Below are 13,039 nucleotides of genomic sequence, written 5' to 3'. Positions count from 1 at the left end.
GCACATATGTCATACATTTATCATTAATGCAGGACTTAAGAAGAACTGAAATGGCCCCTGATAGGGAAAAAGTTTCCCGACCACAAATACCTCGCTGACAGCGTAGTATGAACAGGATCTTCAGTTCAGTTTTATGTATGAGTCAGCCCAGATTGGAGGACAATTTGGGCACCCGTATTTTAAAAAAAACACAATTTCGTCATTCTTCTATGTTATGTTTTCAAGAAAAATAAGTACCGTGATTTCCAGCCTACGACCTGCAACTTTTTTCGCACGCTTTCAACCCTGCGGCTCATGAGGTGATGCGGCGCCAGCCTTAGCGCGGCGCTAGCATTAGCGCACCTGGTCATAAGCCTCGGTCCACAGAAAGACTAGCGTTAAACTCTTTCTGTGGACCGAGGCTTATAACCAGGTGCGCTCTGTTGGGCTCTCCCTTAGAGATAAGGTGAGAAGCTCAGTCATCCGGGAGGGGCTCAGTGTCGAGCCGCTACTCCTCCGCATTGAGAGGAGCCAGATGAGGTGGCTTGGGAATCTGATCCGGACGCCTTCCTGGTGAGGTGTTCCGGGCATGTCCCACCGGAAAGAGACCCAGAGGACACGCTTGAGAGAAAATGTCTCTCGGTTGGCTTGGGAACGCCTCGGTATCCCTCCGGAAGAGCTGGAAGAAGTGCCTGGAGAAAGGGAACTCTGAGTATCCCTGCTGAAGCTACTTCCCCCGCGACCTGAGCCCAGAAAAGCGGTAGATAATGGATGGATGGTCTTAGTATAACTCCAATTACAGGAAGAGGTTAGCAATCAATGCTAATATTAAGCATTTTTTGCTAAAGTGCACATGCATGCTGTGTTAGCTGCTGTGCTATCTGGTCAAGGACATCTAATCTCCATTTGCAAGCTCTTTTTTTTCTCGTTACATTAGTAACGATTATTTTGGTTTTAGGGAAACATAGATGTGAGGACTTAGCTTAGTCAGCGAAATTAGCTCCTGTTGAGACATCTAGCTCACTTTCTCCGGATGGCTAAAAGGTACAGCAGCAGGACTTTGTGTAGATCCACTATATGAAGAACTTCAGATGACCAACCACGGACAACCACTTAGTCCTGTGTATACTGCGATAGCTAGCGTGACAACGGGTTGGTGATGTGATGGTTTGAACTGAACTTGATTTTTTTTTCCCTTAATAGCTGGTAACATGTACAGTATATCATTTATTCAAACATATATATGATACATGTGAACACGAACAAAGCTGTGCTGTCATCATTTGTTGCTCAAAGACATCTTGTGTAAAACAAAAATACATTGCCTCAACTTAGTTGTGCATGTACACTATTGAGAGAACTTGGATACATTTAGTACTATTCCAAATATGAAATAAAACATAGTGTTTTAACAATTACAGTCATGCCTCGGTTCTCGACTATCATCCCTTCCAGAAAACAGTTCGAGAAGTGATTTGTTCGAAAACTGAATCGATGTTTCCCATTGCAATGAATAGAAAAAGAAATAATGTGTTCCAAGCCCCCCAAAAATTGAGCTTTTTATAGCATTTTTTAGCTTTTCCTGATAATAAACTGCATAGTAGAAATGCATGTATAGTTTAAATACTTTATATAATAAAATAATTTGAGAAATATATTTATTTCCGCGTTTTGTCGGGGGCCTTTGAGTACCGATTTTCGTTCAAAAACAGAAGCAGAAAATTCTCGAAATATTTGTTCAAAAACAGGGACGTTCGAGAACCGAGGCATTACTTTACAATGAGAACTCATCCCCAAGAAACATTAATATAAACATTTACATCAACTGGACTTTAGAACAAGAGGGTGTTGCCAAGCGTTGCGTGGCAAGCGTGGCGGTGCCATTGCACTCGTGTTGTCATTAATGCTCCAACTAATGATTATTTTAATAATTTAACAATCTGTCAATTTATTTTTCAATGAGTCTGAGAACAGATTAACTTTTTTTAATTACAAATTTCCATCCCTTTATTTAGAAACAGGATGTTTCAAAGTAACATTTGGGAAGAGCTATTTAGTGTTTGAAATCATATTCAGAAATCACTTTTATTAAAGAACAGAAAGTGTACTTTGATTTTGGAATATCTCATGTTTAACTTTGCCAATATGAAATTATTTAGCTACAACTGCCATGTTAAAGGCAAGAGTAGTAGTTTTATCACATAGGCCTGTCGAGCTATCTCTTTTTGGTACTTAATGTGAAAACAAGTGAATTTGAATCGAGGCTATCAAGACTATCAAGCTACCTAGCTTGTGTGTTTCCTTGGCCTGCTGTGTTGTGTGGGCGAAACATGGCCTTTTCTCCTCACGTGATGAATACGCCGTTTAACGAGCCACGAGAGTCCAGACCGGCATTAAAGTCGCCTGGAAAGTAAGTTTGTGCGCGTATGTTAGCCATGTTGTTGTCCCTCCTATTGTCCTCCCGGGCCCGCTCCAAGATGGCCGCCTCCACCCGCCCCCCACCCCGCCCTACCTCTCGCGCTCACTCGCCTCCCCGCTCTGTGATTGGCCGGGTGTGACGTCACCACGCGGACGCCCATTCATCTGCCGACTTGGGCGTTGTACTCCAGCGCATCAGCCAATTTCTCCACTTCCCAAACTCCACTCGACCTACAAAAAAAAAAAAAAGGAGAGAGAGAGAGAGAGAAAGAGAGAGAGAGAGAAGAGGGAGAGATTTCGTTTTGCGATTGTTCTCGCGTATTTCAAACACGTTTTACGGGCTAAAAAAAAAAGCCTCCACGCGGCCATTCGGGTAGCCTTTATAATCTCGCTCGGCGAAGGAAGTGGGGCCGGCTTTGATTGTTTCTCCCCCCCCCAAAAAAAAAAAAAACCAAAACAAAAAAGAAAGAGAAACCCCCCATCAGCCGTCTTTGTTCATTCATTTCATCGCTCGGCTTTTTTTCCCCCCACCCTTTGTTGAACGAGGCATGGGCGCACAAATCTCCAAAAACGCCGGAAAGGAGGAAGCCGCCGTGGAGAAGCCCGGCGAGGCTGCGGCATCCCCGGCGGCCAAGACCAACGGCCAGGTAACATTTTTTTTTTTCCTCCCACTTGGAATTTGGTGAAAGTGTTGCGGCGCGGGGCAATGTGTTGCGTCAATGGCGTGCTTCCATGTCGGGCGAGCCGGCTTCCAGGAGAAAGTGCCCACCACGTTGTCTTATTCCCCCCCTCAGCCTCCCGCACACATTTTCCACGGACATTTGAACGCCCGTCGTGATTCAAATATAAAATACGAGACACACCGGCCATAAATTAATCGGTCAAATGCATGTTTTTGTTAAATGAATGAAACGGAATACAACTAAATTGATTTTTTAAAAATAAATTCATCACACCCTACGAGCGGCTCGTATATCATTTTATTAAACCAAGAGCTTTTTCCACGCGTTTCATTGTCTTTTAAAAATTCTCTACATGGGGTCTTGCTCGACGGCATGGCCATTTTTTTTTTTTATCCACGCCACGCCTTTGTTGCCAGATTCAAGAAAGCGAGCCACGTTTTGTCCCATTTTATCTCTCAAGAAAAACCTTATGATTTATCCTCTCACAACCCACCGCATGGTGAATTTCACCATCTTTTTTTTTTAATAAAAAAAATATTTGAACGAAATTAAAGGGGGGAAAGCTAAAACGTTATTTCGACGGGGCTCCGCCGCGTTCAAGGTTTAACGGCGCCCCCCAGAGGCGCGACGTGGTATTGCAAGTAAAAGGCCGGGATCTGTCGTCACTCTCCTAGCAACAGATGTGCTGCAGCTTTACTTGCTTTTTTCCTATTGGTTGAGAGCTGTGGCGTTCGAATTCAATGGCAGGTGTGTGATACGGCGATTTTTTTTTTTTTTTTTTTTTTTTTTATGACCATATCTGTAATTGCCAATTATTCGGGTGAAAGCCGTGTTGAATTTGAATGAAAGGTCATGACCTTTTTTTCCCCCTTCAACACCCCCTTCTTTTGGAATATCAATTTTAACCAATGAAAGACTTTCCAAATTGCACAAATTAACACATTCTTTGAATAATATTGTTTTTGATAATTGGCCCCTTCTGGCTTTGGCATTAGTTCTCTGACTATTATTTTAATAATTTAACAATTTTTCAATGGATCTGAAAACAGATGAACTTTTTTAAAATCAAATTTCCATCCCTTTATTTTGAAACAGGATGTTTCAAATGGACACAGCAGAAAATAGCCCAAAACATAAAATTATGATTTAGAGACTGCTGTGCTCCATGAAGTGTCAGAAAATTGGCAAAAAAATTATCATTATTTTTCTGAAATCAAAGCAAATAGTTGGAAACGCCTTTGGATAAGATGCAGATAATCGGTTTGGGATAGCTCAATTGATACAAAGACGGGGGTTGATGTAAATATTGGTGTCCAATTATTGACATGATTGAACGTGCGTCAAACTTACTCGTATGATAAGTACCGTCAAAAATGACCCAGTTTTAATTTGGTGTGACGTTGATAGTCAAATGACTGCTGACATGCTGTGCAATTGTTAAAAAACGAAACAAAACAGATTGTCATTATATGGATACATATTTGCATTTCTGCATCTTTTTGGGGGTGGGGCGGGGTTGGCGCCAATTACTTAAGTCAGCAATTTAAAGTCTCGATATTTTTGCCTCTCAGGAGAACGGCCACGCCAAACCCAACGGCGACGCCTCCCCGGCGGCCGAGCAAGCCGACAAGGCCGACGTCCAGGCCAACGGCGGCACCCCCGCCGAGGAGGCGCCCAAGGAGGACGGCGACAAGGCGGAGGGCGCCGAGAAGCAGCCCGAGGCGGCGGCGGCGGCCACCAACGGCGAGGCCGCCGCCAAGCCCGAGGACGGCGCCGAGGACGCCAAGCAAAAGAAGAAGCGCTTCTCCTTCAAGAAGCCCTCCTTCAAGCTGAGCGGCTTCTCCTTCAAGAAAACCAAGAAGGAGTCCGAAGAGGAGGAGAAGGCGGAAGTGGAGAAGGAAGAAGGGGAGAAGGCGCCGGCCGAGGGGGAAGCTGCGGCGGCGGAGAAGGCCGAAGGAGAGGAGGCGCAAGCCCAGAAGGAGAAGGAGGAGGAGGAGGAGACCAAGGAAGTGCCCGCACCCGAGGAGCCCAAAGCCGACGAGCCCGCCGCCAAGGAGGAGAAACCGTCCGAGGGTTCCTCGCCGGCCGAGCCCGAGGCCGCCGAGGCCGCCGGTCCCGAGGCCCCCGCCACCCCCGCCCCCGCCGAGTAATCCTACTGAAGAACACGCTCAAAAATGAAGGAGGCCCACGGAGCCCGTCTGAAAGAATGCGAGGACTAGTCTGAAACCAGGGATTTTCTTTTGCTTTCTTTTTGTCCCTTTTGCGTTTTTTTTTTTTTTGCATCTCATCCATAATGATTGCAATGCAGTTTCCGGGTGGCGCTTTCATTCATGGCTGAATATGCGACTGTGAGTGTGACTTTTTTTTTTTTTTCCCCCCTCCGCCCCCTCCCCTCCTTTTTTTCCCCCTCCACCTTGCTGACATATTTAATTCAAATATTTGGTGCTGGGCTAATTGGATGTAGCAGCTAAAGCTGTGCGCGTGCTGTACGGTCAAACAAACAAAATGTTAAAAGACAAAAAAAAAAAAAAAAGTCTTCAAAACGACGTCGTTTACAACTCCCGCGTCGGACCGCGGACGTCCCCCCCCACCCCCGCCCCTCCAACTGGGGATTTTCAATTTAGTAACCATTCCAAAAAAAATAATATGGGTGCTCATCACTTGCTCCTCTGCCGTTTTCCAAATGTAGTCATGCACGTTGTATAGACTTTGATATTGCTGGTTTTATGACTGAAATGTACCTTAATGACATTTTTAACCCATTGTAAATGACTGTTTCTTTTCTTTTTTTTTTTTTTCCACCATTTGTAAGACTAAATAAAACTGGGAGATGTTTTAAGCAAAAACAACCAACAAAAAAAAAACTGATCAAGCTGTGATGATTATATAACACTTCATCTCTAGACTAGAACAATATAGCTATAGGATGTCTTTTTTTTCTTCTTCATTTCTTTTGTACATAAAGATTGAATGTAAACATTGGCTACAACATGGTATTTAGGTGTTGACTTTTCTGTGAGCACTGAAGAATAAAGGAAAGTGTGAAATTGGCACTCATCATTTGTTTCATGTCTCTTCCTTTTTTTTTTGTATTCATCTCAGCGTTGCAGGTGAACATTAGCAAAAAAAAAAAAAAAACTTCTCATCTTCTATAGAGCTCGTGCACCTACGTCATAAATATCACGTGACTTTGGTTTACCTCACCGTATTGCCGGTCAAGCTAAGCATTGCTCAATGCTAAGTCGGTTGGAGAAGACACGGAAATATGTCTCGTAGCACGACGCCCAGAGTTTCGATCGATAGCGTCAGACGTTTAGAAGGTGAAAATAAACGACGGTACGTGGAAAAATTAGATAAATTCAGCGTAGAGGACCCGTATTTAATGCCAAAGTCGATGTTTTCACCGATAAGAAATCGGACCGTTAATTCGCTTCCGCTCCTCTTCGACAACTGGATCTACGCATGGATCTGGTGAGTAAGTCGTCGAGATTTACACGGAAAAGTTTGAAAGCGTAGAAAAGTCTGGACGCATTTGAATACTTTGTTGCTGAATCTGTTCTCAATCGGGAATAAATCCCACATAGTGACGGTTTTGACGGCCCACATGTTAACCTTTGCGAGAATCCATCGATCTTTTCAGCTAGTATTCAATACAAATGCCAATATTTCAATAAATGACCCCTGGTTTTACACAAACTCGCATTCATTAACTATGATTTGGAAAAAAAAAAGACGGTTGACAGCTCGTGAACGCGGAAGCGTGTTCGCCCACGTGTTAACCTTTGCCGGAATCCATCGATCTTTTCAGCTAGTATTTAATACAAATGCCAATATTTCAATAAATGACCCCTGGTTTTACACAAACTCGCATTCATTAACTATGATTTGGAAAAAAAAAGGATGGAGTCGTCTCCACGGAACGTACACGGAAGCGATTGCGGCCACACTTAACCTCCGTAAACCTCAGCGACGGACATTTTTTTTTTTTTAAATACAGATTATTCTCGAACATGTCATTATAAATACTTTTTGGTAAATTGAGATTGATAAGAATAATTCCTACCTGAAATGAAGCCATCGCTACAAAGGGGTGTGTGTGTTTTGGTTGGGCGCCATCCATCACGTTTAATTGCTGAAATCCATCGATCTTTTCTGGTCTTCCGTCCATCCATCTATCCATCCATTTTCTTTGCCGCTTATCCTCACAAGGATCGCAGGGAGTGCTGGAGCCTATCAACGGGCAGCAGGCGGGGTACACCCTGAACTGGTCGCCAGCTAATCGCAGGGCACATAGAGACAGACGACAGCCGCACACCTCGGGGCAATTTAGAGTGTCCAATCGAAACGACAAAACTAAAGGTGGATTCGAGGAACTTTTTGGATCCTCTTTGTGGCACATTAAAATGTCAAATATGATCTGTCTCGGATGAACGTTCATATTTGTTTGGCAGAGATTTTACGCCGGATGCCCCTCCTGACGCGACTCCTCTCGGGGGACTGGAGGCCCCCAGTGGGATACGAACTCACGACCCCTAGTGGTTAGGGCAAATAGTGAAAAATCATTTTTGAAAAATATAGCCACTGGAAATTGTCCCAATACTGAATATGAAACTATGAAAATTATGTCATGTATCGAATCAAACCGTCTCACGTTGCCTTGCACGAGTTTGCGTCTGATTTTTACTCACCTGGATGATTTCTGAGCCTCCGGTCAAGCCATCCATTTTCTGTGCCGCTTATCCTCACGAGGGTCACAGGAGTGCTGGAGAGAATCCCAGCTGTCATCGGGAAGGAGGCGGTGTACACCCTGAAGTGGTCGTCAGCCAACCGCAGGGCACATAGAGACAAACAGTCACACCTACGGGCAATTTAGAGCGTCCAATTAATGTCGCGTGTTTTTGGGATGTGGGTGGAAACCGGAGTGCCCGGAGAAAACCCACGCAGGCACAGGGGAGAACATGCAAACTCCATACAGGTGGGTCCGGGATTCGAACTGTGAGGCCAACGCTCTACAGCTGAGCCACCGTGCCGCCAGTCCATATGCCATTACATTATTAAATTTAAAAAAAAATAATTTACACATTCATATAGTGTCCATTTTCTCCTATTACTGTAGCTTATTGTGCTATTTCTTATCTCTATCTATCTATCTATCTATCTATCTATCTATCTATCTATCTATCTATCTATCTATCTATCTATCTATCTATCTATCTATCTATCTATCTATCTATCTATCTATCTATCTATCTATCTATCTATCTACTATCTATCTATCTATCTATCTATCTATCTATCTATTAGGTGCGACCAGCATCAATGGGCATTTAAGTATGAAATAACAATGCACGAAATAATTTTTAAAGCTGTTTATGTCCTACATTATTATGTACTGTGGTCAGTTTTTAAAAAATTGCTGTTGCCGTATAAAACTTTTGCGACAATTTCGTCTGGCGGTGTGATGGCGAGATTTTGGTCGTGTAAAATGTACGCCGCGGGTCGAAAAGCTGCAACGCGCCGCAAATGTTTGCTCGACCTCAAGGGGGCCTGATGGTTTGTATGTTTATGGCTTCAAGTATGAGATTATACACGTTTGACGTTTTTCCCGCCGCGGTGAGACGAACACAATTACGCGGGCGCATTCCTCAATAGTCGCCACAATTTTTTTGTCGTTGTTTTTGTTTTCTTTACAACGTCTGAGGTCACGGACGCACCCGCCGCTGTCATGTCAGGATCGCGTTTGCGTGAAAATGAATAAATACAAATAAACAACCCCGGCGAATTGTGTGTTTTTGAAAATTGCAGGAAACGCATCCGCCGTGTTTATACCCACCCGCAGCGCCACACCCGTGTTAGCCCGCACACAATCCATTTCCTCGGGACCGGTCTTCACCGCCGCCGTTGCGGAGGCCGCCATGCGCAAAACGTCGGCGCTTCCGCGTGTGGCGCTTTTGCTTGCGCACGTCGCCAACCTGGTGCTGGCCCGCATCTCAGGACCTGGTCTGCCCCACGCATCCGGATGTGAAGACGCAAACCGTACTAAATACTACTCGCCAGTGTACTATATATTTATTTGATCTTATTAAGATTGGAGACATTCTCTTTATATCCATCCATCCAGAATGGTTACACGTTGTGCTAAATGCCATAGACATGCTAACAAAACTAGTCTTGTCCTTTCTGTTTCATCATCGAGTCGACATGTAAGCAAAGAAAAGCAAATGTATTTCTATCCATCCGTTTTTTTTGCCACTTATCCTCACGAGGGTCGCGGGAAGTGCTGGAGCCTATCCCAACGACCAGGAGGCGGGGTACACCCTGAACTGGTCGCCGGCCAATCGCAAGGCACGTAGAGACAAACAGCCGCAGTCACAATCATACCTATGGTCAATTTTTAGAGCGTCCAATTCATTGTTTTTGGAATGTGGGAGGAAACCGTAGGGCCCCGAGAAAACCCACGCAGGCACGGGGAGAACATGCAAACTCTGCACAGGCGGGTCCGGGATTGAACCCAGGACGTCAGAACTGTAAGGCCAATGCTTCAGCAGCTTATCCACCGTGCCACCTTAATTTAATTTAATTCAACCATCCATTTTTTTTGCCACTTATCCTCACGAGGGTCGCGGGAAGTGCTGGAGCCTATCGCAGCTGTCACCGGGTAGGATGCGGGGTACACCCTGGATTGGTCGCCAGCCAATCGCGGGGCACATGGAGACAAGCAGCCGCACTCACAATCACACCTATGGGCAATTTAGAGTGTCCAATTAATGTTAATGTTTTTTGGGGATGTGGGAGGAAACCGGAGTGCCCGGAGGAAACCCACGCATGCTCTAAAATACAGGCTTTGTCTTTAATAATTGTCACCACGGTTGACCGGCTGAAGCGTTGGTGGTCTCCAATCTTTTTATGATCTTGACCGTTTCCATGGAAATGGACTTTGTTTTGGCTGGAGAAGCAGTGCTAAAAGACACAGCTATCCTTTTTTGGGGCGATAATGTCTAAATAGGAGGGCGACAAAAATCCCAAGGTAGCCCCGGCGCACAAACAAGGACGAGCATTAGCCAAACAAAATGGCGGACGGCGGACGGGCGTTGTAAAGTCAAAACATCTTCGGTCAAGACCGTCTTAACCCGAGGACTCCCTGCATACGAAACCACGCTGTTGGAACATTCGGTTTGGCTGAAGTAAGCAGGGACGTCCCTGAAAACACTTTGCTTGGATGGCAGCATGTCGCTCCAAACTGTGTGCGCTACAGGGACAGCTCACGTATGACTAGTAACAGGTTACGTCTACATTCCCCATTGAAGTGTTTTTCCCGGCGTGGACAGATGAGCAAAGTCCCGTGTTCTTACGTGAAGCCGGAAGTAGACTACAAACTAGCAAACAGAGGGACAAACAAACCCAAATATAGCACTCTGAAATTGTTGCTTCCCCTGCATCCAGAATCCAAGCGCTAAGATCCTATGGTTTTGTCCCATCCTCTATAACCCAGGAAGCGGCCTTCTTGCCAACACTTTTTTCGAGCGGTTGCTTTGTCCCGTTCCAAGCGAAGTGTCGAGAGATCATAAACTACCAAAAGACGGCGGGATGGTACATTCCAGTCACTTACAGTAGTCAATAATTTAGGCGTGCGGCTTGCGGGATCAACCCGAAAAGCAAAATCCTGTCTGTTCCCGTCTTGTCTGTCTGTCCCTCGCAGTTTATATCTGCCGCGTTCCGCCCCGTTGGGTCCTCGTCTAGACTCTGCGAACCGCTCCGGGACATTCGGAGCGGTTTCCCGAAACCTCCAATTAAGCTGTAGAAACATCTAAAGCTGATCCGTATAAACAAAATGCGGTTAATTTTCACCATCGGGCAAAGGCTGTGAATACATACAGTACGTGATTATTTATGGATACGAAGCACAGGTGTGAAGGCCCTGGGGCCAGATCTGGCCCGCCGTGTGAGTTTATGCGGCCCGCGGAGGCAAATCATGTGTATCGACTTCCATGATTACTATTATTTTTTTTTGTTCAAAAATGAGTTTGACACCCTGATTTAAAGGGTATTTATCCATCCATCCATCCATCCATTCATTTTCTACCGCTTTTCCAGGTAGGGTCGCAGGCGAAGTACCTTCAGCAGGGATACCCAGACTTCCCTTTCCCCAGCCACTTCTTCCAGCTCTTCCGGAGGGATACCGAGGCGTTCCCAGGCTAGCCGAGAGACATAGTCTCTCCAGCGTGTCCTGGGTCGTCCCCGGGGTCTCTTTCCGGTGGGACGTGCCCGGAACACCTCACCAGGGAGGAATCCGGATCAGATGCCCCAGCCACCTCATCTGGTTCCTCTCAATGTGGAGGAGCAGCGGCTCGACACTGAGCCCCTCCCGGATGACCGAGCTTCTCACCTTACCTCTAAGGGAGACCCCGGACACCCTGCGGAGGAAACTTGTATCCGGGATCTTGTTCTTTCGGTCACGACCCACAGCTCATGCCCAAAGGTGAGGGTAAGGAACTGGTAAATTGAGAGCTTCCCCTTTCGACTTAGCTCCCTCCCTACCACAACGAACCGATAGAAAGTCCGCATCAACACCGATCCGTCTCATTCTTCCCTCACTTGTGAACAAGACCCCAAGGTACTTGAACTTCCTCCATTTGGGGGAGGATCTCGTGCCCGAACCTGGAGAGGGCACGGCACCCTTTCCCGACTGAGGACCATAGTCTCGGATTTGGAGGTGCTGATTCTCAGACCTGCCTCTCCACACTCAGCTGCGAATGGAGATCACGGCTTGATGAAGCCAACAGAACCACATCATCTGCAAAGAGTAGAGATGCGATGCTGAAGCCACCAAACCGGACACCCTCTTCGCCTCGGCTGCGTCTAGAAATTCTGTCCATAAAAGTTATGAACTAAATCGGGGAGAAAGGGCAGCCTTGGCGGAGTCCAACTCTCAACGGAAACGAGTGCAGCTGGACCGTATCCCAGCTCAATATAAATAATGATATTAACATTCATTTTCTGAGCCACTTATCCTCACAAGGTTCACGGGAGCGCTGGAGCCTATATCAGCTAAATATAAATGATAATAATATCCATCCATTTTCTGAGCTGCTTATCCTCACAAGGGTCACGGGAATGCCGGAGCTTATCCTAGCCCAATATGAATAATGATAATAATATCCATCCTTCCATGCATTTTCTGAGCCGCTTGTCCTCACAAGGGTCACGGGAGCGCTGGAGCTTATCCCAGCTAAATATAAATAATGAGAATAATATCCATCCATTTTCTGAGCTGCTTATCCTCACAAGGGTCACGAGAATGCTGGAGCTTATCCTAGCCAAATATAAATAATAATAATAATATCCATCCTTCCATGCATTTTCTGAGCTGCTTGTCCTCACAAGGGTCACAGGAGCGCTGGAGCTTATCCCAGATAAATATAAATATTGATAATAATATCCATCCTTCCATACATTTTCTGAGCCGCTTGTCCTCAGAAGGGTCACGGGAGCGCTGGAGCCTACCCCGGCTAAATATAAATAATGATAATAATTTCCATCCTTCCATGCATTTTCTGAGCCGCTTGTCCTCACAAGGGTCACTGGAATGCTGGAGCTTATCCTAGCCAAATATAAATAATAATAATAATATCCATCCTTCCATGCATTTTCTGAGCTGCTTGTCCTCACAAGGGTCACAGGAGCGCTGGAGCTTATCCCAGCTAAATATAAATATTGATAATAATATCCATCCTTCCATGCATTTTCTGAGCCGCTTGTCCTCAGAAGGGTCACGGGAGCGCTGGAGCCTACCCCAGCTAAATATAAATAATGATAATAATTTCCATACTTCCATGCATTTTCTGAGCTGCTTGTCCTCACAAGGGTCACGGGAATGATGGAGCTTATCCTAGCCAAATATAAATAATGATAATAATTTCCATCCTTCCATGCATTTTCTGAGCCGCTTGTCCTCACAA

General features: G+C 45.5%; 1 protein-coding gene across 1 annotated transcript; it reads left to right on the top strand.

The window, feature by feature from the left end:
- The first annotated feature begins 2,560 nt into the window (after positions 1-2,560).
- marcksb (myristoylated alanine-rich protein kinase C substrate b) lies at positions 2,561-6,138 on the top strand. Its single transcript, XM_061844876.1, has 2 exons — positions 2,561-3,044; positions 4,652-6,138. Exons 1-2 carry the CDS (start codon positions 2,946-2,948, stop codon positions 5,228-5,230), a joined length of 678 nt encoding a protein of 225 aa, XP_061700860.1. The 5' UTR covers positions 2,561-2,945; the 3' UTR covers positions 5,231-6,138.
- The last annotated feature ends 6,901 nt before the right edge of the window (positions 6,139-13,039 follow it).

This window comes from Syngnathoides biaculeatus, chromosome 15, assembly GCF_019802595.1.
Source record: "Syngnathoides biaculeatus isolate LvHL_M chromosome 15, ASM1980259v1, whole genome shotgun sequence".
In the NCBI taxonomy this organism is placed as follows: Eukaryota; Metazoa; Chordata; class Actinopteri; order Syngnathiformes; family Syngnathidae; genus Syngnathoides; species Syngnathoides biaculeatus.
This window is presented reverse-complemented; position numbering and strand designations above follow the sequence as displayed.